This window comes from Stigmatopora argus, chromosome 21 (genome assembly GCF_051989625.1).
Source record: "Stigmatopora argus isolate UIUO_Sarg chromosome 21, RoL_Sarg_1.0, whole genome shotgun sequence".
NCBI lineage: Eukaryota > Metazoa > Chordata > Actinopteri > Syngnathiformes > Syngnathidae > Stigmatopora > Stigmatopora argus.
The window spans coordinates 4,939,045-4,961,287 of NC_135407.1; the positions used below are offsets into that span (position 1 = coordinate 4,939,045).

Sequence of the window (22,243 nt, forward strand, 5' to 3'; positions counted from 1 at the left end):
CAATCTATACGGCAAATAAATATCTCTGCATCCTCGCTCGGTTTCGCCTACCCTTTGTCGCAGCCCCGAGTTCCATACCGAGGGTGATTTGTGCGTTTTCTTCTCCACAATAGTACCGAGCAATAATCCATAGACTACTGTGTTGTAAGAGGTCACTGTCATGTGACCCATGTTGGATGCTTTTATCGTGTTGGCAAAGTATTGAAAACGGGTGGATGGATGGCTTGACGGAAATAAAAATATACCTGCATTATAGACCTATGGAATGCATCATGAAAGTTTTGTAGGGCTAAAATGACATCATAACGCATACGCGAATGAAAGTTGCCCCCGGGTCGCTAAATGTGCGATCGCTGCAAGTATTTTATTAACAAGCTGGCTGCCGTTTACGCGTGAGGGAGTTCATTGTTTAATATAATTTATTAGCATTGAGTCATCTTTTTATTTATTTAATTATATTCAACCATTGCGCAACTAATTGAGATTAACGGCGGATGAAAAAAAATGATGGTGCTAAATTAGATTCATCCCAATGGTGTGATGTTTTGAGTAAACCTGTTATGAACTTTATTCTAACAAAAACGTGTGTTTTTAACCTACTTGGCCAATTCTGATGATGCTGATAAACAGGAAGTCACAGGAGTGGTAATCACACAGGAAGCTCCACTTATTGCGTCTGACAGGATCCAGCTCCTGGTTGAGGGGGGGGGACTCATTAAAATGGACAGTAGCGGTTTTATGATAGTGTACACACAAAAGGTTATGCATGAATCCTGTAATCGAGTGCTGTCATCAAAATGATACAAGCAAACAATTGAGTTCAACACAAGTGAATTCCTGTTGGGTTTATTGTGGTAGGATTAACGATAAAATTCAGCACTAACAAATTTGTGGTTAAGTACTAGTTCGCATTTGTTTCATTTTAGGATTTGCATGATGAGAGCACTTCAAGCACAACACATTCTATGCTAATAGAAAACAAGACAAAGGGCAGAAAATAAATACAGACATTGTCCAGAACATTCATATGCGGAGTATTTGTCTTTGCTTAGGAATCACGATCGGGAATCGCTACATTATGATTCTTTTCACAATAGATCCAGCCTGGCAAATGAATAATATATGCTGCACTGGGGAAAAAAATGTCAGTCACATACAGTCAATTCAGCGTGGTGAACATACAATCTAACGGTGACATTAAAATGCATTCATCAAAACAAACAAGGCAGTAGAAGCCACTTCATATCGACATATGATGTGTTTTCTCACTAACAATGTGTAAAATACACATAATAACAATAAATAACAAATGATCATCTAAAAAAAACGTGGTTTTTGAACGGATGGATACTCATTTCTCACCTTACTTTTAACATGGTTAATTCCAGTTATCCTCGGAGTTAATGGGAAGAAAGACAACAACTGCGGGAAGGTGACATGACAAAACAAAAAACAATGAGGTTAATGAGGCTTATGGTACTGAAATAAAATGTATCTAAAGATATCCATCAAACGGAGCATTTGCTTAATGTGAATGATTAGAACAGTTTGACCGTTTTTACATCTTATCCAGCTTGCTAGATTGGGATGTGCTCTATCTCTTGGGTCTGTCAATGTCATCGATGGCGGCCAGAAGTTTCTGGCGGGCCTTCTTATTTATGTGCGAGCCCAGACAAACGTTGACCAGGTTTGCTAGTTGCTTCATGGAATACTCCTGAAAGGGGGGAAAACAAAAGGATGAAATTTGAAGCTCTTGTCTAAAGTTACAAAAAAAAATTGGTCATGTATTGCTAGATTAATCGTAATTTACAGTCATTTAAAAACATGTACATGTACCCTGTGGTTCTTAATGAACTGTTCCATATCGTTCTCTGTCAGGTAGTAGGCCTTAATGTAGGTCTCCACAAACTCCTTATCTGGAATGGGCCGCAGGTCTGTCAGCTTCTCCAACTTCATTAAGAATTGTTGGAAGTCCAGCTGCATCAGCGCCCGCCCCTCGTTGCTGCATTTCTTCACATTGGCATATCTGTAAAAAATTAGATAAAATAGGGGCCGAAAAATTGAAAATTGTGTTTTTGTGCCTGGCTGCAATAATAATAAGTCTGACAATTTGACTTTTGGCATCCTAAACGACGGAGCTGGCCAGCCTCAAACCGCCTTCGCGCCGTTGGCAAGTGGCGAAGCGGGTCATTTTCGAGCGACACATCGCAGACGCTCTTGTGCCACGAGGCAAATAATGCCCTGGACAGAATTCTATCATTTGCCAAATTTGGGATGGCTTGCTTGACCGCAAAAAAATCATTTTTCGTTAGTTTGGCGTGACAAATGCGGAGGATTTAAAGAGTGGGAGACGCACTTTAGAGGAAGGAAAATGATCTATATGTTAGTTGAATAAAATAATCCATGGAAATCTCTATTTAGATGAGCTCATTAAACAGCTAAAAAATGTTGCTGTGGTGAACCCACGCATTTTTTAACCACCACTCTAAGAGACGCTGAACTCCGCATTGACACACCGCCTTTTTTGTCAGTTGAAATGTTTTGGATGCAGACTTTGATGGTAAAAACAAAACTTGAAACTAGCTTGGTAGCTCCTATGTTAATTTATCAGCGAGTTAAATCAGCTTTAACATTCATTTCCATGAAAAATTCAACATTCCAGTGTTTGTTTGTTCAGTGTAATCACCAGCCATCAAACCTAAATTGCAAATAAGAAAGAAAAGTGAGCAAAGTAATAAGACCCAATTGGGTGAAACGCGGTTTTCTGCCTCATCTAATGTTACAACACGTTATGCATCCAGCATCACTTTGTGGATATCTTTTATCAGCAAGTGACCTTGACGTCCCTAAAGGCAGAGCTTTGATCATCAGATGAAAATAGCACTTTACCTATTTCATATATATGCAGAAAACCTTTCCAAATTGTGAAAAAATTAAAAGAACATTTTCAAGTCATAGAAATGCACGATATTTAAGTCACCTTAACTTCTAAATGCCCTCGTTACTATAGGACACACAATAAGTGAGGTTGACTGTCGCCTCTCGTCGCCATGGAGCTGTTACAGACTCACAAATGCGAGGAGATATGAGAGGGCTTCATCACACCTCCGATGTAACAAGCCACTCCACGCATTCACTTACCCACAAGGACGCACGGTAGCGTACGTGTATATATAGGTGCGCATGAAAAAAAAAAAACTAAAGCAAACAGGCAAATGCTTCCTCTCACCTATCAAAAGCCATATGGGGTGCTTACAAGTGAAAAAAAGTGAAAATGTATTGCAGAGGGATGTGTCAAGAGCGCTTTACAGTTGGAGCGAGCGGGCCGTGTCATGCAAATCCCCCATGTGTCTGGAAAAGACGGCGCTGGAGCAAAGCGAGTGAGACGAGAGGAATGTCGAGTTATTTTGTGAAAGGAGCATCCCAAAGGATGACTCAAAGGAAGTCCGTATCACTCTGTGCACCCAACACATTACGATTCCAATTTCTCGGTGTTTGCAAGTTCCGTAGGAGCGGAAGTAAGGGCGTAATCACGGTAATTCATCAAAGGCGAGTTTAATTAAAATTGATTAGAGAAAAAGTGCCTTTTTTCTGTCTTCCTTACCCTTCTACAAGAGTCCTGTTGGCCAAGCGAATGCAGTGCTCCCACAGGACATTGGACACGGGGAGTGGGATGCGTACGTGTCTGGAGACATCTGCAAGCCGCTCGTTGAACATCTCAAACTCCTTTTGAATTTAAAAAAAAGCATGAACAAAATATGAATTCAACTGTACAACTATCATCATTACAATCGGATTTGATTCCTCAAATTGTGTTTTGCCAGATGGGAGCAGCTTACAGCGTGACAAGAATATTTCCCTTTTCACCCGACTTTTCTAACGACTGGGTTCCATAAAAACAGTTGGGTGCCCACCAGTACATATTACAATGTTTACCGCGGAATTGACTTGCATGAAAGAACCCCGCTGTACCCTCATCATGCAAACGCCCTCATCCATTTATTTATACACTCATACACATCTCAGCTCCAATTTTCTGCCTCCTAAAACCCACGAACATACCGTATCACGTCTCTGTAACTTCTTAGCCATTCAAGTCATAAAAATTCAATAAAGTTTAATTCGGGTAACTCGACTTTTCTGGAAAGTTTGCCTGCGACATACCTGAATACATTTTAGTCAAACAATCGCTAGCACACTCAAATGCATTAAACATCTTTGAATGAAATGGTATTTACTTTCCGACGGCCTTACAATAGTTTCTTACTTCAGCATTTTCTCAATGAACTCATGTGGAGACTTCGGCATCTCCATGCCACTTTAAATGCAAATCAATGTCATTGTTGACTGCTAGTGATAAACCTGAGCTCATGAATAAAATATCCCCCCGCGTCCAGTACGACAAAAAAAAAAAAAAAAGTCGGCACGCTAGTTTCAATCAATGCTCACGGCACAATTATGTATGTGTATGTGACAAGTTGTTAGAGGGGGTTATTAGCACCCTTTGGGGTGGAAGGTACATGCTAGTTGTAATATGCACCGTGTCAGTCCATCAAGCAGATCGAATTGACACCATAAGGGATTTTGGTCCAGACTGCGAGTCGGGGATTTGTACCCGAAGCATTTAGCCGCGGGTAAAATTAGCAAGGCTTAAGTTCTGCCAACCGTGCGGGAATTCAAGCGGTGGCTTGAAGTTCTTTTTCAGGAGGAAAATAACGTTTTGCTTGGAGTGGAATGCTTTATTATGTATGATTCTATTCATAAATGTATAATCTACAGACTTTTAGGGAGGCTGTGTGCTTTGTGACCTTTTGTGACCTTTGGTTCTCCGCCAACCCCAATGCAAAATGCATGATGTGAAATGCATATTTAGTGGGTTACTTTCAGCAGAAAATGTTCCAAGTTTTACCTGTTATGTTCACTAATTGGTTGCCGTTGATGGAGATAGATGAGCGACTTGACTTTTTTAAGACCAATTAGAACAATGAAACAATAAAATCGGATACAGACATTTTAAATTTAAGGAATTCAAAGTTCAGCAGAAAAAATGAATTTTTTTAAGACACTTTAGCAAGAATAGCAATTTTGCTAGTTACAAGTAGCTGAGCAAGACAATAATGTTTTAAAATAAGTCCACATTTGATTAGGATCATTACCTTTAGTAGGACATCCACATATATGTTATGCTGGGACATGATCTCTCGGATGTCCCATTTGACGCCCGACATCAGAAGTAACATCTGCTCGTAGTCAATGGCTTTGGCGGCCACGATCCAGTAAATGGGCTTCCGCAGTTCGCTGGCTGTAGACACAGTCTGGCAAGAGGAAGAAATTATTTCAATTTATGGCTGTCTGTCATAAAAAACTATCGGCGTCCAATCCATTTGTCCTCTACCAGTTCAAGTGTATTGGACGTTTATTGTCTTAATTGGTGGTTAATGAGTTAAGTGGGTGGTAATTTAGTGACTTTCCATCATTTTAACAACTCAAATGTCAAACACAACTGGATGATTTTTGAGTGACGTATCACGCATCGATGATGATTTCTCCGGAAGAAGTTGGTTTCTTGAAAAGCAACAACTCTTGTGGAATAAATGTCTTGGAGAAAGCAACCTCCAAATACAATATTGTGCAGGTGCACTGGCATTTAAAAGTCAAATATATCATGAATAAAGAAAGGTGTGCTTGATCACTCAGCTTCTTTTTTCCGCAATGGGAATTTCGCTCAACTCATCTGTTGTTGACGCTAATGCATATCATTTACAATAATAAGGCAAAAAAAGTGCAGGATTTTATGTGTACCTGGGAATAGAACTGCTGCAGAAAAGGTTTCTTGGCAGCAGGCATCATGGTGTCCAAATGGGACTGAAGCGACTCAAATTGCTCAGCCAAAAACACACTGGAGGAAAAAAGAAAAAAGGATAAATAATGTCACTTTTATGACCATATAATTCACCTTTTATAATGCCCTTTGGAACTTCTTTCTTGCTGTATATTGTTTTTGTAAAGATGTACCTGTGCCTGGTGACAGTTTCATCTTTAAAAAAAAAAAAAAAAAAAATTCCCAGCCCTTGAAAATTAAAATATTTTGTGGAGGTACGTACAGTGACTCCGTGGCGACCACTCTCTGTGCCAGTCCATACAGAGTATCGCTGTTGCTGAGGACCACCATTTGGCTGAGGTGGGGGCTCGGCACTTTCTCCTTCCTGTCTTCTGAAGTACCGTGCATAGCTGCATTTTCATTGCTAGCCTCCTGGAAGACAAACGCGTGCAAATGAGTATGTTGTCAACAGCGAATATTCGCATTGTTTTCATTCACTGCCATTGACGGTAAGAGATATCTAATCCATGTTGACGGGTAGAGGCTGAAAACAAACTTTTTTTGCTGCTCCTGCATTTAATCTGGATTGATCTGGCCAAAAGGGTTGACGATCATTGAAAGGGATTAGACGTCTATGCCAGCTATTGACTTGAAGAGCTTCAAAAAGATGAATTTCACCTTGCCATGTTGAAAAACGTTCACCGGTGATAAAGGTATGGATTTCAAGTGACACAATCAAGACTGTGCAGAGAACTGAAAAGAATGTCAGAAGAGGGTGGAAATTGTCTCTAGAAAACGCAATATGGCCACATGATAACCTTTGGTCTTTTTGCAAAAGAGCCTCCGGCAGATCAACGGCAATCACGCGACTCTTAAACAACTGTGAGCTGCGTTGCAATCATTCGTATTCACTTGTTGGCATCCTCTTATTACGCTCACTTCAGGGCGGAGTGGTTGAAGTTCTTTAGGTGACCACTCCAAATGCAAGGTAGACTTTTAAACAAGAAAAACATTGATGTCTCTATATTTGTAGTAGCAGTAGAATAGTAAGACATTCATAAAAAAGTTTTGGAAGTTTGACAAACCAACATTTTGCTGACAGGAAATAGATTTAGTATATGTAGCGTTCAAAGTCACGACTGGGGAAACTTTAAAACTGCAGGGTTTATTTCTTAATGTAGGCCAATAAACGGATAGTATTGAATTTCAATGAGTGTTCTTTTAAGGGTTAACAGTTTTATAGACAAATGCAAATCATGTGTGGCACTTTGCTTTTGCAAATGAAATCTTACTTTAGATGAAATGCTCCATTGGATGAAATATTGATGATAAACGTCTTTCTTAATCCTGTTGTATTTATGAGGAATGCAGTTGCATTTGTGGGTTTTGGCAAGAATTAAGTGCAGTGGCTTCAGACTTTCCATTTAAAATTATTTGTTAAAGTTAATTTTAGACAAACTACCCAGTTTGAATTAGCAAACAAAACAGAAAAACAAATACTTGCACGATGTACCTATCTCTGTGTTACCATGGATTTTGGTCTATACAACTTTTCTTTTCTTTTCTGTGAAACTGTACTTGATTTACACGAAGCAGCTGCTCAAAATATTACATAGGATTTCAGTTCTTCACTTTCCAAGAAAGATGTAAGTTGTTTTTCCCATAAAATTTGTACATCCCACACGTGAAGAATTCTCAGAATTTTGATGACGATTGACTAACCTGTGGTTGAACTCCTGTCAATTTTTCTTTTGACTTGAATTGTTATTTTATGTTATTCCAAGCCACAGATATTATCGTATTTATGTTAAGCACAGGAGCACTAAATGATATCTTTAAAAAAATCTAAGGTGTTAATTAGTACGATATAAACGTGACATTAATGCATGTTTAGGAATAAATTAAGTACCTTCTACGGTTTCAGATACATCTATGCAATTACTGTAATTATCTAATCAGGACTTGGAGTAGCAGGAAATGATCGCTGATAAGAATTATAATTTAGAATCTTCTTTTATTTGAGTCTGATCTCATTTGAAAGATCAGAAATAAGAAAAATGAATGCAAGATAATTTCTAATATCTAATTTGTATTGTAATCATAGTGCAATATATCCTTATTAGTTTAGAAAACCATTTCCCCCCAAAATATGACACATTTGCACATAATTGGAACAATGAATAACATTCTAACATTAATTCACTTGATGTTAATTGAGGTTTCATCGTCTGTTTATTTTTTTGCAATAGATATCAGAAAGTTCCGTTAGCATAAAATGTATACAGTTTGCTCGCCTGAGCTCCTGAAAACACAGCAATGTTTTCTCCGCAATCGCATAACATCCATCTAAAGCCTCCGTGAAGAATTCTTAACTTGAAGCTGACATCGAGTCGTAAGGAAGAGCTATGTTTCGGTCATTTATATTCCGCAAACGGAGGGAAAGTTGTTTTGTTTCAGTCTGTAGGTATTAATGCTACTCACACATCTTTCTCCCATGTGGACCGCCAGCACTGTAAAAGACGAGGCCATCAAAGCCCAAGAGCTTATCTACACTTGCGTAATGATTAGAAAATGCGGGATTGAACTCCCGTTGGAAATAAAGGAAATATACGGAGAATGCGTGGCGATTGATTTCCAAACCGAGAAGAGGAAAATCACTATATGAGGGAGATCAGAGATGGGATCACGCCGTTCGCCTGTTGTCGTTGGGACTAAAACTGATGAAATGGGAAGGCGGAGGGTTTTGCTTGTTTGAAAAGAATTCTTCAGAAATGCATGAAAGAAAAATAAACAGAAAAACTGTGGGATTTTTTTCACAGCATGGAGAGATACGTGGAATTCATTCCAACGGAGAATCCTAGTTTGTTCGTTAAGTGAACTTCATTACATCAAGTTGGGAGTACTTGGCAATTCTAGTCACAGTCAAATAGCATAAGTATTCAAAAAGGTTTCATCATGGGAGAATTTAATGAATATTTGAAGATGCTTATCTGGTTTTGTTCAGAGTATGGGACGCTACATTTTCCAGTCCAGTTTTGAAACTTGGGGATTATAGTTCTGCATATGTTTGATGTATATATATATATATCCAATGTTGAAAATGATGGTAATTTGCAAAGTTGCATATTCACTCTTGGTTCTGTATCTCTATTCTCCACGTTTGTTCCATTTCTTTTTGAGTTGCATTTTTGAATAAAGAACAACACTGGGTGTGTTTCACACTTAACAAAGAAAACAGCGCCAACCGGAAAATGCATTCAGGCTATCATTCTGTGTGTCCAGGCAGCTAAACAAGCAATTGAACAGGAGTAATTGTATTCAGTTTTCAAATAATAGCTTTTAGCAGGGGATACCGAATGTGATCTCATTGGCCAAGTGTCTCAATGGATCAGGATTGACTGCTTATTCCTCTCCAGCCCATTCCATGGAGAGCCATGGTCTGCGCAAGTGGACTTGCTGCAAGGCAATTACTGCCAAGTGGATCTTTTTGCACTTCTTTATCACGCAACAACTGGAAAATTTACCTCTCATTAGACGACATTAAATGAAAGCCCTTCATTGATTTTGTTTTGACAACCGCTGGGGCCTGGGGGCCTTCTAGAGCGACAAATATTAAGTGGAGAAAAAGGGCATGTTGTTCTACATTAATATCCCAAAATTCACAAAATCCTTTTGTTTATTTAACGGGGCATTGACACTTTTACTAATCTGAGCTAATCTTTGTCTAATGCTTGCGAATGAGAGAAAAACTGTAATTTATTTTGACTATTACATGTGTGTGATGTCTGTTGCTAATCAATTTATCTTTGTAATCAATTACTTTGAATTGATTTGCCTCAAATAAATCTGCCATGCTTTGTTTTTAAGTATTATTGTATTGTATTGTGTCAATCTAATGGTAGATTCATTTTCCTTGAGATGATTTGCAGAGGAACAGCACATCTGTGCAATTGTTCATTGAAAATCCAAGTATGACAGCTCCAAATGTTGCCTAGAGCAATTGGGCTCTCAACAGCTGTCACAGCGGAACTTTCAAACAGGGGCAACGTGGGAGCAGATGGGTCTCGGCCATGAACTTGATTAGGCCGCCTCATGAAATCAGCCCAAAACATCATTGATCACTCCGTTAGTTTACACAGAGCATCTGATCCCAAATCGCAAGAAAATGGCGAAAAGGACTATTGCTTCTACTCAAAAGAGACACACAGAAAGAAACGCAAGCCAAACTAAAGAGCGGATGATTTTTTATTCCAAATGCCTTTTTTTTCCCCCTCTGCGGATCTTCCAATTTAAGATGAGACCACTCTGTACCTGAGCCGAAATGAGACGGTAGGGCACACGTGGGACTCTGAGTCATTACCGACGAGCTAGCTTACGGATCAAACCGCTGCAACGTCAAATAAGGGGAGCAAAACCGCAAGGATTTGACAGCTCGATTGAAATGCAGTGTATAATTAACTTTATAATCTGCCTGCAAATGAGGTCCACCCCTAGCCAATCTCTGGAGCATGCAGTGGATGTATTTGCTTGCAAGCACAAGTACCCTATACAAACTATATCATAAAAAGTAGGATTTGTGTTCACGATGCCAGATTAAAAAAGACACGTTTTTGTGGAGAACTTGTAGAATATTTTATAATATATTGCAATCATGTCGACTATACTATTTTTTAAGTGTGTTTAGGTGGCTTCTTTATTTTTTGTTTCAATTTGAAAGTGGTCATTTTCTGGCGCCTAAAATATTGCAGCAAAGATTTTAATGGCTGAAGTGAACATTTTGACTATCTGGCATATTCATGTGACCCCCCCTTCATTTTATTTTTTCTGCCAATTTAACATTTTTTTTTCTACACCTTCCTCCTGAGGGCCTCCTGAAAGCTGCGAAGACTGCAACAAAGTCATCAGCATTGCTATCACAGCAAAATGCCATTGTGCTGCAAAATCAAATGTTTTTTCAGGCAAAATAGTCCCTATTCCATTTTTCAATATAGATGTAGGGAATTTGGGTCAGAGCAAATAGATTACGTAGACTTGTGTATTTTTGTATAAACACATGTTTTATCTTGTAAAAGTGTTTATCCCACTCCTCCAATTCCTTTTTCAATGGTGTAAATAAAAATGTATTGTTATCATTTATACGATATGAAAAATGGTTGAGGAGACCTATAAAAATAACAACCATTATCATTGGACACAATCAAAATGTTACTAGAAGTTTCTATTTCAAAAACTTCCGTACAGCGAAAAAAAAAATGACACCAGGGTCATGACGGTAGGGAGTGAAAAAAAACAAAAAAATGGTATTAGGAGGGTAAGCCCAGCATTAAACTAATTGTCATCATTGAAGGCCCTAATGGAACAACACGTCCAAATCCAACCTGCTCTGGTCACTTAGAGGAAGGGAGCTACGCGTGTGTGAGTGACCACCCACCACATAATAACGACCCGTAATGTATTTGGTGGCAACATTGGCTGAGGCTTTCTCGCCAAAAAGGCCACGCACATGGCCGGGGGACGTGACGCGAGAGTAGTGAGGAACGAGCATAAAAAGGAGAGAAATGGACGGCGGAGCATGTTTGTGTCAGAAAATGAGGTAATGAGCAATTGGGAAACAGAGAGAGGAGATGCTGCATTTAAGTGTTTAAGTCCTACCATGTCGATGAGGCTCTCCTGTATCCGGTTCAGTGTGGTTCGCAGTCTACTGCTGATAAGGCCCAGACCTGATGATTCATACTGCGGAATATAGATTCACATAATGTTAGCGTCAGCAACACCTTTCCTACTGGATAGCACGCACTTCAGAGAAGTGTGAAGGCATGCCACACGTGTACACATCTCATGTGGGATGGGGAAAGGAGCGTCTTTTACTTTGGGCTTCAAGCTGACTCCGTGTCAACAGGGGGATACATTCACAATAACGATCGTGGATGACAGCGGTGGAAAGTGAAGGGAAACATTGCAAAAACAACACAAAGAAAAGGCAACTTCTCCTAAAGGTACTTTCAGATGCACTTGGTGTTACTTGAGGGATCACACACAAGTACTGACTACACTGTAATAAATAAATAAAAGTTACATTTACTTGGTGAACAAGTATATGTAATTTTTACAGACGTTTGTTAATTTGATGGTTAACCTTTTACGGTTTTCACGTTGCCAGTATTTACTGTAACTTTTTTTTACAGTGTAGTGTGTGGAATTCTACTCTTACCAAACAAGCCGGGCCCACCATACGGGCCGTGCCCGACTCTCTGCCACTGTGAGTGGGCAAAGATGGGCTTGGGACAGACTAAACATGGCGGAAAAGGATCAAAGTAAAGCACAAAAAGAGAGTCAAGTTAAAACTTGAAGGCTGAAATTAAAACTGCAAAAATTGGAGTCCAATATGAAGGGAGAAAAATAAAGGAACTCAATTTGGAATGGGCCTTAGAGCTGATTAATCATAAAGGACAAAGACAGTTGGTGGGCTATATATAAAGTTACATAATCCTTAGAGAGAGCAAAAATGGGCAAATAAAACACTCTGATCAGTTCTGAAAACCTATTTCGGAGTTAATGGCCAAAAATAATTATAATTTGAATATCATTTACAAGTTTATTATTTCAATAAGAATACAGAAGAACTTTGCCATCTTTTGAAATTCAGAGTCTGTATGTTTATGGTTTCAAAATCCGTTGCACCATCTGTTTCTTAGGTGTTCCTGCCAAAAACTGAATGCAAAACAATTTCACTCCAAGTGCTTCTATGGTCATACAATAGGCTCACTGAGTAGAAATGACAAATATTTATACATATTGAATAGTTGGTCATCTCTTTTCCCAGTGTACATGAATGCACTCTCATCTCAGTTTAGTCTGTAATTTGTCTCTCTCCAATGAGAATTTCAGCAAAACATCCAAGTCTCAACTACCGAGTCCAAAACTGCCTTCCCACTAAATCCAAACAGATGAACGCCTGATTATTTATGAAGTCTCTCCTGAGAAAATAATGCAACTTTAGCATATGTGTGACCAGACTTAGTTCAGCGGTTTCTCCCAGCCAATATAAACACATAGTGGGCTATTTACCCTTTTGAATATTAATGCCAGCCGTGACTCTTTAACCGGAGAAGTCAAATAGATCCATCTTCATTCCGGCAGTGACGAAAGAGCAATTACCGGGTCAAAAAAAGCAGCATATGCACGTGGCATAGGGGCTGTTGAAAGATTCATAGCGGGATTAGCATTTTACCATTGAGGCCTCACTAAGTGGGACTATTAATGAAATGGGAACGTTCATGAGATTGCACTCAATGAGGACACATGACGGGAAGGCTGTGTAGCGCCGGGCACGAGGAGGACAAGATTCGACGAGAATGACTTCTTTTAGCTTCGCATGACATGCGCACAGCAGCGTTAATCATTTCTATTAGAGCAGCCCCTGTGGAGCGTTCATCCTCTTTAAGTCTTCCACACAATAGGCTAGAAGTCATTTTGTGCTCGCTAAGAATGGTGAAAACACACAATTGTCTTTTGTTTCGTTGAGAAGGCCACTCTACAGTGTAAGAAATGGCTGGGTTGAGAGACTGTAACCTATTATTTAGATGGAATGTGTCGGAATAAACATTCGGATTTCAGGCTCTAGGGAAAATAACAGTACGCCTTCTGTCGTCATGTTTTATGACCTTTCCATTATGTTAGCCACAGTAAATTGAAGTTATTTTTGAAATCACATTTTTTTATATAGGGATTAGAAGGGATTAAAAGGTAACAATACAAGCACCATTTTTTTGGCGTGGCAGTTTTTCAAATTTGAGTCTTAAAGGAGAATAGACACCAAAGTACTTAAAAACATGATAGTCAGTAATTCACTAACGTTTTGAAAACAAACATCTCAATGAATTACCGAGTTTTGCTATCTTGGCCTGTCAAACAATAATTTCAAAAACCCAGATACTTGATTTTATTACTGAGGTACTTTATTATATTTAAATATTACACATTTTTGTTTAGGTTTATGCTCCTGTTTCTCCTAAAGTCAGTATGACACTACAGAGCCAAAATACAGACTATAGTCACTATTTTTGGGAAAAATCTATAAAACAGACCAGGGAATTCTCTCTCACTGTCGTTCAAGCGCTCAAGCGCTCTCAGCGGGGCTACTGCTACAGATAAGGCATACCAATCTGTCAAAATGAAAAAGAACCTTCAACTTGCCCTGTCAAATACTCAGTGGGTAGGGAAGAGAATATTCAGTTCCCTTTGCCGCAGGGTACTGTATCAAGCTAAAAAGTCATTTTACCATGTCATTTCTTCCAAAGAAGGCGTAAACAGCGTAGAGGTAGTAGTCAAAAAGCTGGGACACGCAGTGGATGACATCGAAGGCGATTGGCTTCAGAATGCTCATCATCTGCATGTATTTGCCTGGTGGGAAATATACACAAAAAAACAAAAGCATTTAGAAAGTGTTCCAATTTTGTAATTGTAATTTTTGGAATAATGTTTTTTTATAATTAAAAGGTAATGGGACCGCGAAATATTTGAGGCAATAAATATTTTATTTTATAATTTTCAAAGAATGAAGTGTCTCATGTAAAAAACATAGGACAGTAAGTGGACACCAATAATACAATTTGGGTTTAAATTTTACCTTAAGAAAGAAAAAAAAAATGTTAAAGAAAGTTTTGTGCCCTTGACGGCAATATATGTCCAATCATTTTGGACTGGCAGTGAATAATAGCTGCCAGCCTCTCTGAGTCCACAGGGATTCAACATCATTTAATCGAATTTGCAGAAAATTAAAATTGTAAAATTACAATAAATGATATGCCGGTGGAGCAATGGGGACCTTAGCTGGAGCCCGTTGCATTTGCATACTTAGTAATGTCACGCAGACATTTAAGCACCTCTTTAAAAGAGCTGGGGGCAAAGGCTAACTATTATCATTGCTTCTCAGTCACACGGGCAGCAGCCCAGAGCGCAACGTGCTCATGTGTGAAAGAGTTAATTAGCCAGAATAACGGCAGACACAGAGGGGTGAGGGAAATAACTAAATGGATCTGAGAAAGAGAATACCGATTTAAATGCTTGACAAAAGGACTCACCTACGAGCCGGATGACGTTGAGAGTTGTGTTGGTGAGGATCGGGGCGTTGGTCTTATTCAGGTTGTAATCGGACCGCTTCTTGCTTTTTATAGTCTCCCGAGACACACTGAGAAAGGGAAAAAAAGGGTTCCAACCAACTTTATTATTCCTTCACTAAGGAGCGGAAAAAAACAACTTTAGATGGGTTTGAAATTGTTCTAATTGATCCATCAGAACCCATAGGGTGAGGAAACGGGACCCCTGACTTCCGTCATTGAGCTCAACATTAACCAGCAATCATTTAATTACTGAACGAGACCACCGTGACCTATTTGATAATTAACCATTAGCTGTCCCTGTTTAAAACAATCGGGAATTAGCATTTTGGTAGCTGGAGGCTAACGTACGTGAGGGAAACCGTGCTGGGAAAATAGATTGCGAGTTCGATTCAACTTGCCACACAAAGTTTAGTAAATGTCCAATCTATTTGAACGGAGTCAGTGCCTACGTATTTCAATAATAGAATGGAAACAGACATTAAAATGCAGACAAAATCATTCAAACTTAATTTCCAAGAGAAAAAAGGGGGAGCGAACCATCTTGAATATAGCAACAACAGTTACTAGCCCCTTATCACTAATGTGGGAAGAAAGAGAATTTTTCATGATTTCATGGTAAGCTTCCTCCCCGCTGAGCGGGGTTAAGAGGAGGTGAGCTAAAATTAAACATGGAAAGCATTTAAAATTGAACCGAACATACCACTTATCCTCATTAGAGCGGCTGCTGAGCTTGACCGTCTTATTTTTTGGCATTTCTGCCAGTTAATATCAAACTACATCTAGCAGAAATGACAGACACCTAGCCCTTATCATGAAACGCCACTGGTGTCACCACCCGGCTTGGAACAGTGTGACTGACCTCTTGAGGGGGACGTCTCCCGTCTGCTCGTCCACGTAGTCCTGCTTGAGCTCCTCGGGGACGTCGCTGTCGCTGTCGTAGTCTTGATAAGCGCTCTTCTCCAGCTCGTCAGATTCGTACTTGAGAAAAGAAACGACAAAATGGGGAGACCATGATGAAAAAAAGGAGTGATACAGTAAAGAGGGAAAATGCCAAATTGATAGAATTCAAAAGGAGGATCAAGTGATTGTGAAGGTCTAACATTTGGAATGTAAAACATTAGACGGCTCTTGCGTCAATGGCCGCCAATGTTAAAACCTTTGTTTGTCCATTACATTGAAAGCCATTGAAAATACACCTCTTTTCAAATTTGAATAATCCCGCAGCGATTTTGCACCAATTAATCAACTTGTCTCTTTATAAACACAGAGGTGAATCTCAACAGGTCGCCTCATTAATTAGTCATAGCCATCTCAGTAATGTTGATGCTGACTTGACTCATTAGAGGGTAGAAGCTGTAAAACTGTCAACACTAAACAATTGCAGATGCTCTATGTACACGATGTACTTTATATCATACAGCTTTAACTATTTATACAATTAGAGTGCTATGGGTTTTATTCAAACTAATTACGAATACTCTGAATAGAATACTTTATTTTCTTTCTAGGGTTTTTTTTTGGTTCTCACCCCAGATGCCAGCACATCCTCTGTTTCTTCCTCTTTCTGCTCAACATGCATTTCAAAGGGGTTTCCCTCTTGCAGGTATTGCTGGAATAATGAGAGCTCTTCTTGAATCTGGATGGCAGTGGACTCATTCTTTCTGCTTGGGGAAAGCGACGGGGAGCGACACTTGTCCATAAATTTAAACTCCTAGGTTTGGAAAGAAGCGACAGGAAAGCAATATAAGAATGCGCAGACAAACCGGAACGCTTGGTCGGAAGTAATAAATGACCAAAAGGAAAAAAAAAACCCACATGTAGCTGCGAGATGTTAAAGTTCGACTTGACAGGGCAGAGTTCCCATGTTTCATTTTCCAGAAACATCCGCAGCTCCTCCAGCCGTGCCCTGAAAAATTGGAAAAGCAAGTCGAAAAAAGCAATAAGTCACAACTTTTAAAGTCTTCAAAAATAAAAAGCTTTTGTTCATTCGTTGCTAGCCCTTCAACTTCAAATGTTCACTTTTGGCAGGTCTTGGATTCGCTAGCGAGAGCACAAAAATGCTATGGGTGCAAGCAACGTTAGTTTTTATTATGATTAAATTACCTGTGATAGTTTTTAAAGTAGTTGACACTCTGGCGTTTTATGGACTCTTGCAGGACCTCTGATTTACTGTTGCAGAATTCCTCACCCACCTGCATCAATCTAGGAAACGATACAAAAATAAGCATTTGGAACTTGATTGATGACTGTAACAAAGATAAAAATGTGAATGAATTATGAAAGTGTCATCCAGGAGTATTGTTTAATTTCCCTACTGATGTGTGCATGATTGACTTTGCTGTCAATCATGCACACAACAAACAGAATTTGCAAGTTGTCACTCCAGTTATATATAAAATTAAGATTTCTTGCTGCAGAAACACACACAAATGAATTCTAGTTATGTACAATGTGATGATTTTACACATTGTCATACACAAGATATCAAGAGCTAACCTTTTTCTCTGTGAATCTATTAATGATCTTTAACTATTGCCATGAATACCAACAACTCCTAAAGCATGTGACCAGTATTTGAAACACTGAGCGGTTGTGCGCATTTCTATTCTCTCTCAATTAAATATGATTAAAGTTAATTAACAGATAATAATGTTTGTATAGCCGCATTGTTGTATCCGCACATGTTCAACAATTTACCTGCTGATCACATCCAATACCACAATGAAGTCATCATATTTAAAGTTGGACATGTCAGTCCCCAGGATGTAGGCCTTCACTTTTAACTGGACATCCTGAGGAAAAGCGACTAGACGTCATTTGTGGTAACAAATGGAGTTTATGAAGAAAATCGGCAGCCGACCTGCCAAATTCGTGTCAGTCCGTGCTCCAGCTTCTTCTTCACGTAGCCGCGGTCTATCACCAACTCATCCGACTCTGCATGGGCCGCATCCTCTGCGCATTTTTACAAACAGATTTCCTCACTTTAATATTGTTGGGTTGTGTAGTTTCAAAAAGCTTTCCATGACTGACATGCGCAAGGCTGGAATGACAGTCGTTTAAGTTGCGTTTGTTGTCAGGCGGTGCAATGAAACCCGCTTCTTGTGAGTCTAGACCACCGCCTTGCTTCCCATTCCGAATGGTGAGGCGAGGTGAGCAAGAAGCACGAGTGATTGATGAGAGGACCCGAAGATGGGTCTGTCAAGGTCGTTTTCAATAAGCGAGCAAATTCGCAGACCAGAGAAACGGAGTGAAACCCTGCTTCAGAAGGGATCATTGAGATTTCTTTTGATAGATTTCTCAAAGCCCACAGGAAACATTTGAGGTTCTCTCTGATGCTAATACTAAGAAGAAGAAATATATATATAAAAAGAGGGCCAATAAAAACCAGGTCATTGGGAGATATTTTGCCATATTGTGCGCAATGACAATGCTGCTGTCATATGGTATAATAGGATTTAAGCACGTATTGGTCGGTATATCAAGAGAACACAAAAGAACAGACATGCATGTTTCCTTCTTTCCACTAAAAGATAACACACTAGATACATATATACATTAAAAAAAGATCAATTGTGCCAAATCAACCAACAAACATCCTCAGGGTTCTCTTGCTTCACATATATCTTCAAAGTATAACTGTAGTTGTCACATATGAGCAGGCCAATGTAATCCCCACTGAACCAGAGTGAAACTCTGTGAGGAATACAATTAACAGAACAAAAGATCTCCTCCACCTTACTAAAGATTCCAAACCAAATTAGTTGGATTCTCAAGATGGATCAAGTCTGATGTAACAACTTCGCATTGGTTGAATTTGTTCTGATATCTTACAAAGCCTGTCAAAATTTCTCCTCGTCCTCTTATTGACCAATTTTTAAACTTTTTTTTTTTTGAAAATCATGTTTTTTTAGACACTTGAGTAGGCTTCATTCAGTATGAATCAGTTTCAGGTTTGTCCATTTCTTTACGGTATCTGCACAACTATTTATCATGAAAAACAACAGGAGTAATAATGCCAGAATTTATGCAAATGTGGAAAAAGTCCATTACGGTTCTATATAAAAATATGGATTGACACAAGGAGCAAACAGCATGTAATAGAACTATTAATATTGTGGATTTCCTACTTGTTGTTACTTAACATTGACAGCCATTGACAATGATTGATGTCTACATAATCAGGTACATAACTGCAATGACATTATTACAACCCAAGCATAACCCTTTATAGGTCATAAATAAAATCCGAGGCTTGCGTTTCGTGCGCCTGATCCTTTTTGTCGGTCAAACTAGATCAAACGTTTAGGCAGCCAATGAGTTAAGGGTTAAAAGGCACCTGCCAGAGGCCCGTAAAGCCAAACATGCCACTTTTATCCATCATGACACAACCTTGACCTCTAATCCTGCTGGCCTTCATTGCGAATGAAACAGATAGCAGTGATAACCACAGTGTCAAATTGATCTTGTCAAGAAGGAAGATGACCCTGACTGGAGTAACGTCCAGTGACAACCTCTCCTTTCATAGCGCGGCAAGATGAATTAGCCCCACATTACAGTGAACAACTCAATATATTAAGTGCTAAACAGGACGGACAACGGGGGAGGAGCAATCTTTAGAAATTGCGACTGTTATGACACAGGTGCCCTTTTAGGGTGAGCTGGAGGTCAAAGTCACCTCAAAACGTGGTCGGATAAACGACATGGTACGTGCGCAATCAATCGCTACGGCGACATAGGATGAGCGCATTAGCGAAGACTGTAAATGCAAGACAAAGACTGGGCAGGGACACCTTTATGCAGAGGTGAAAGCCAAACAACTACTGAGAAGATTGATGGCACTCTTGGCAGGAAACGGGGTGACTGTCCTTTCTTTCACCAAGATGATGGCATGGACTGAAATACTCAAAGGATGTTTCTCAAATGTTTTGAGCATTCAGAAGTAACATGGAAGCAAGTCATACTGATGTTATGTAATCCTTGGAACTTTTTGTGAACTCATTCAGTGGCATGGACATCAATGGCAGTAGATGATGAAAGTCATTGAATTATTTTATAACATTTTGCAATGTAGACAACAATAGCAGAACTGACTGCGCATTAAGATTAAGCCTACGATGTACAGGTCCACATTTTTAAGCATTAATAACCATGAAATACGTCAGAGCGAAATCTTCTGATAACATTAGCATGAAAATGGAACAAAGGCAAAGTCGCCCGTGACATATTTAAAGACACACAAAAAAAGAACTGCATCATTCCAATAGGTATCTAGAACACAAATGGGTCACTTCCATTATGGTAGTCATTTATGTGCACTGGATCTATATTAGGACTAGACAGAGAACAGATCTAACAGACCACTGCTCATTGTTAGATTTTTGCATAATATACCTATTATGTATAACGTACTGACATGCACTGTCTTTTATTTTTATGCAAAAAAAAGCCTGACTTTAACTCTTTATTGTTCAATAACCTCTAAACCAAAAGCAGCCATATCACAATTCTTGGTAAAAGTACACAGACAATAAAAGTGCTTAGAGTGACTCGAGCTTGGCTGATTATTCTCTTCGAGCTAAGACCTGGCCAAGCTGTGTATAATGCCAACATCAAACAGGCAGAAAAGATTAACGTTCCGCAGAGTGTGAATTGTGTGTCAATCTGACCCCATTTTCACCAAGCCTTTGACGCCAAACTGATTCTATCATTTACTTATTGATCTTATGTTACCGAGACCAGATTTGGGCTTTTTAAAGATCAATGTCAGAAACGATGACGAAATTATAGCTTGAAAAATGACGGTGCTTCAGAACAGAAGGGTACCTGGTGTGGCCGTCGTGGCCTGCTTGTCGTGCTCTTCGTGCCAGCACATGGTGCGGTGGTAGCTCAACATCACCTCCCACAATGCTTTGCATAGATCAGTTAAACAAGGAATGTAGCTGTCCAGTGTGATATGCTGCAGACAGACAGACAGCACTGTCACTAAAAGGTTATAAAACTACTTCCACATAGCCTGAAGGAAAATGGAACACACATAGTTGAAATAAAATGCCTACATATGCTAATGCATTTTATATCACATCTAATCAACGCTCGTTATTCCGAGATACTGTAGGGAAACATCTCATTTCTGTGTCATGACCAACGTGCTGATGGAGCTAATAAATGCGTGGGCTTGTTATGATATGTAATTAACCAGAGAGCCAAATGAGTCTACATTTGATTTGTTATTCCGGTGAGGAAAAATACAAGATTTTCCAAATGGTTGCGAATGAAGTACCTTTCAAAGTGAATTAAATGAATTTATAGGATTATTGTGGGGCATTATAGAGAATGAGAAAATCACAGTCAGATTAAATGTTAGAGAGAAAAAAAGCTGTACACAGACAAAAAATGTACTAATATGAAAAGGAGGTTAAAGAAAGAACCAGATGTGCCAATTGATGCTCCATAGTCTTCACAAGTCAACCATGTCAGCAGCATGTTGCCAAGCAACTGGGGCACTGGGAGAGGTGTGAGCGTAAATGGATCTGTAGTGTTTTGATGAGAAATAGAACCTCCGTTTACAACTGCTGAACACAATGAAAGCCGGTTTTGTTGCTTGGGTCAACCTTTCTTGACAACACCATTACAACCAATAAAGCTAACAGGTTTTTTTTACAAATTCTGTACAAACTGAAAACTATCCATCCAACAAAAAGGATGAGCTGACATTTACAGAGAAACAATTTGGATTATTTAAGAACCTGAAACGTCAATTCATCATCTAAATGCTTTGATGATACCTAAACCAGATTAGAGAATTGGTATGGATATGGAGATTCTCCATGGGAACACAGTTTTCAACTATTTATAAATTTAACAGGCATGTCTCCGAAAATCATGAAAAACAAAGACATCAATTTCCATCAAGATAAAGAAAAATGCTGATCTAGGCGCTTGGCATTTTTTAATATGAAGAAGTCCATCAGCATGAATAGCAAAGCCTGTCAGTGACTTCAAGATAAAACAGGTCAATCTTATTAAAATAATGACAAACAGCAAAGACTGGATGTCTGTCAATTAAGATTCAAATCATTTGGAAAAGGAGGGTGGGCAGCCATCATTTGCCGCTAGCATCTCAGTCTAAATGGTTTAAACGTCTATCGGCATGCATGACACTCAATACGTTGAGTGATTTGACTCAAGTACATCCGTTACAAATTATGGAATTGAATTAAATGATTGATGTATACTACATATTAATCACGAAAAATTGACATTGATTCCAGATGCAGCCAATGTTGTGACTTGGACGTCA

General features: G+C 39.1%; 1 protein-coding gene across 6 annotated transcripts in view; it reads right to left on the reverse strand.

Moving 5' to 3' along the window:
* Window positions 1-22,243, reverse strand: part of vps50 (VPS50 EARP/GARPII complex subunit) — a 62,587-nt gene that overhangs the window by 21,785 nt on the left and 18,559 nt on the right. For 2 of the 6 annotated variants that reach the window (XR_013297763.1, XR_013297762.1), the window contains exons 13-30: window positions 20,767-20,899; window positions 17,804-17,895; window positions 17,641-17,735; window positions 17,047-17,145; window positions 16,759-16,849; window positions 16,472-16,654; window positions 15,803-15,921; window positions 14,905-15,011; window positions 14,103-14,224; window positions 12,033-12,110; window positions 11,474-11,554; window positions 6,105-6,253; window positions 5,803-5,899; window positions 5,157-5,315; window positions 3,605-3,726; window positions 1,837-2,026; window positions 1,363-1,714; window positions 601-693 (exon numbers count right to left, since the gene is read on the reverse strand). Coding sequence is in view for 3 of the 6 variants with exons in the window: in XM_077590258.1 (XP_077446384.1) it covers window positions 1,595-1,714; window positions 1,837-2,026; window positions 3,605-3,726; window positions 5,157-5,315; window positions 5,803-5,899; window positions 6,105-6,253; window positions 11,474-11,554; window positions 12,033-12,110; window positions 14,103-14,224; window positions 14,905-15,011; window positions 15,803-15,921; window positions 16,472-16,654; window positions 16,759-16,849; window positions 17,047-17,145; window positions 17,641-17,735; window positions 17,804-17,895; window positions 20,767-20,899 (2,037 nt within the window). In the remaining 3 variants the exon portion in view is untranslated. Of the gene's footprint in view, window positions 1-600; window positions 694-814; window positions 1,715-1,836; window positions 2,027-3,604; window positions 3,727-5,156; window positions 5,316-5,802; window positions 5,900-6,104; window positions 6,254-11,473; window positions 11,555-12,032; window positions 12,111-14,102; window positions 14,225-14,904; window positions 15,012-15,802; window positions 15,922-16,471; window positions 16,655-16,758; window positions 16,850-17,046; window positions 17,146-17,640; window positions 17,736-17,803; window positions 17,896-20,766; window positions 20,900-22,243 lie in introns of those variants that run through there. The other 4 variants (XR_013297764.1, XM_077590258.1, XM_077590257.1 and 1 more) reach the window with 4 other exon arrangements.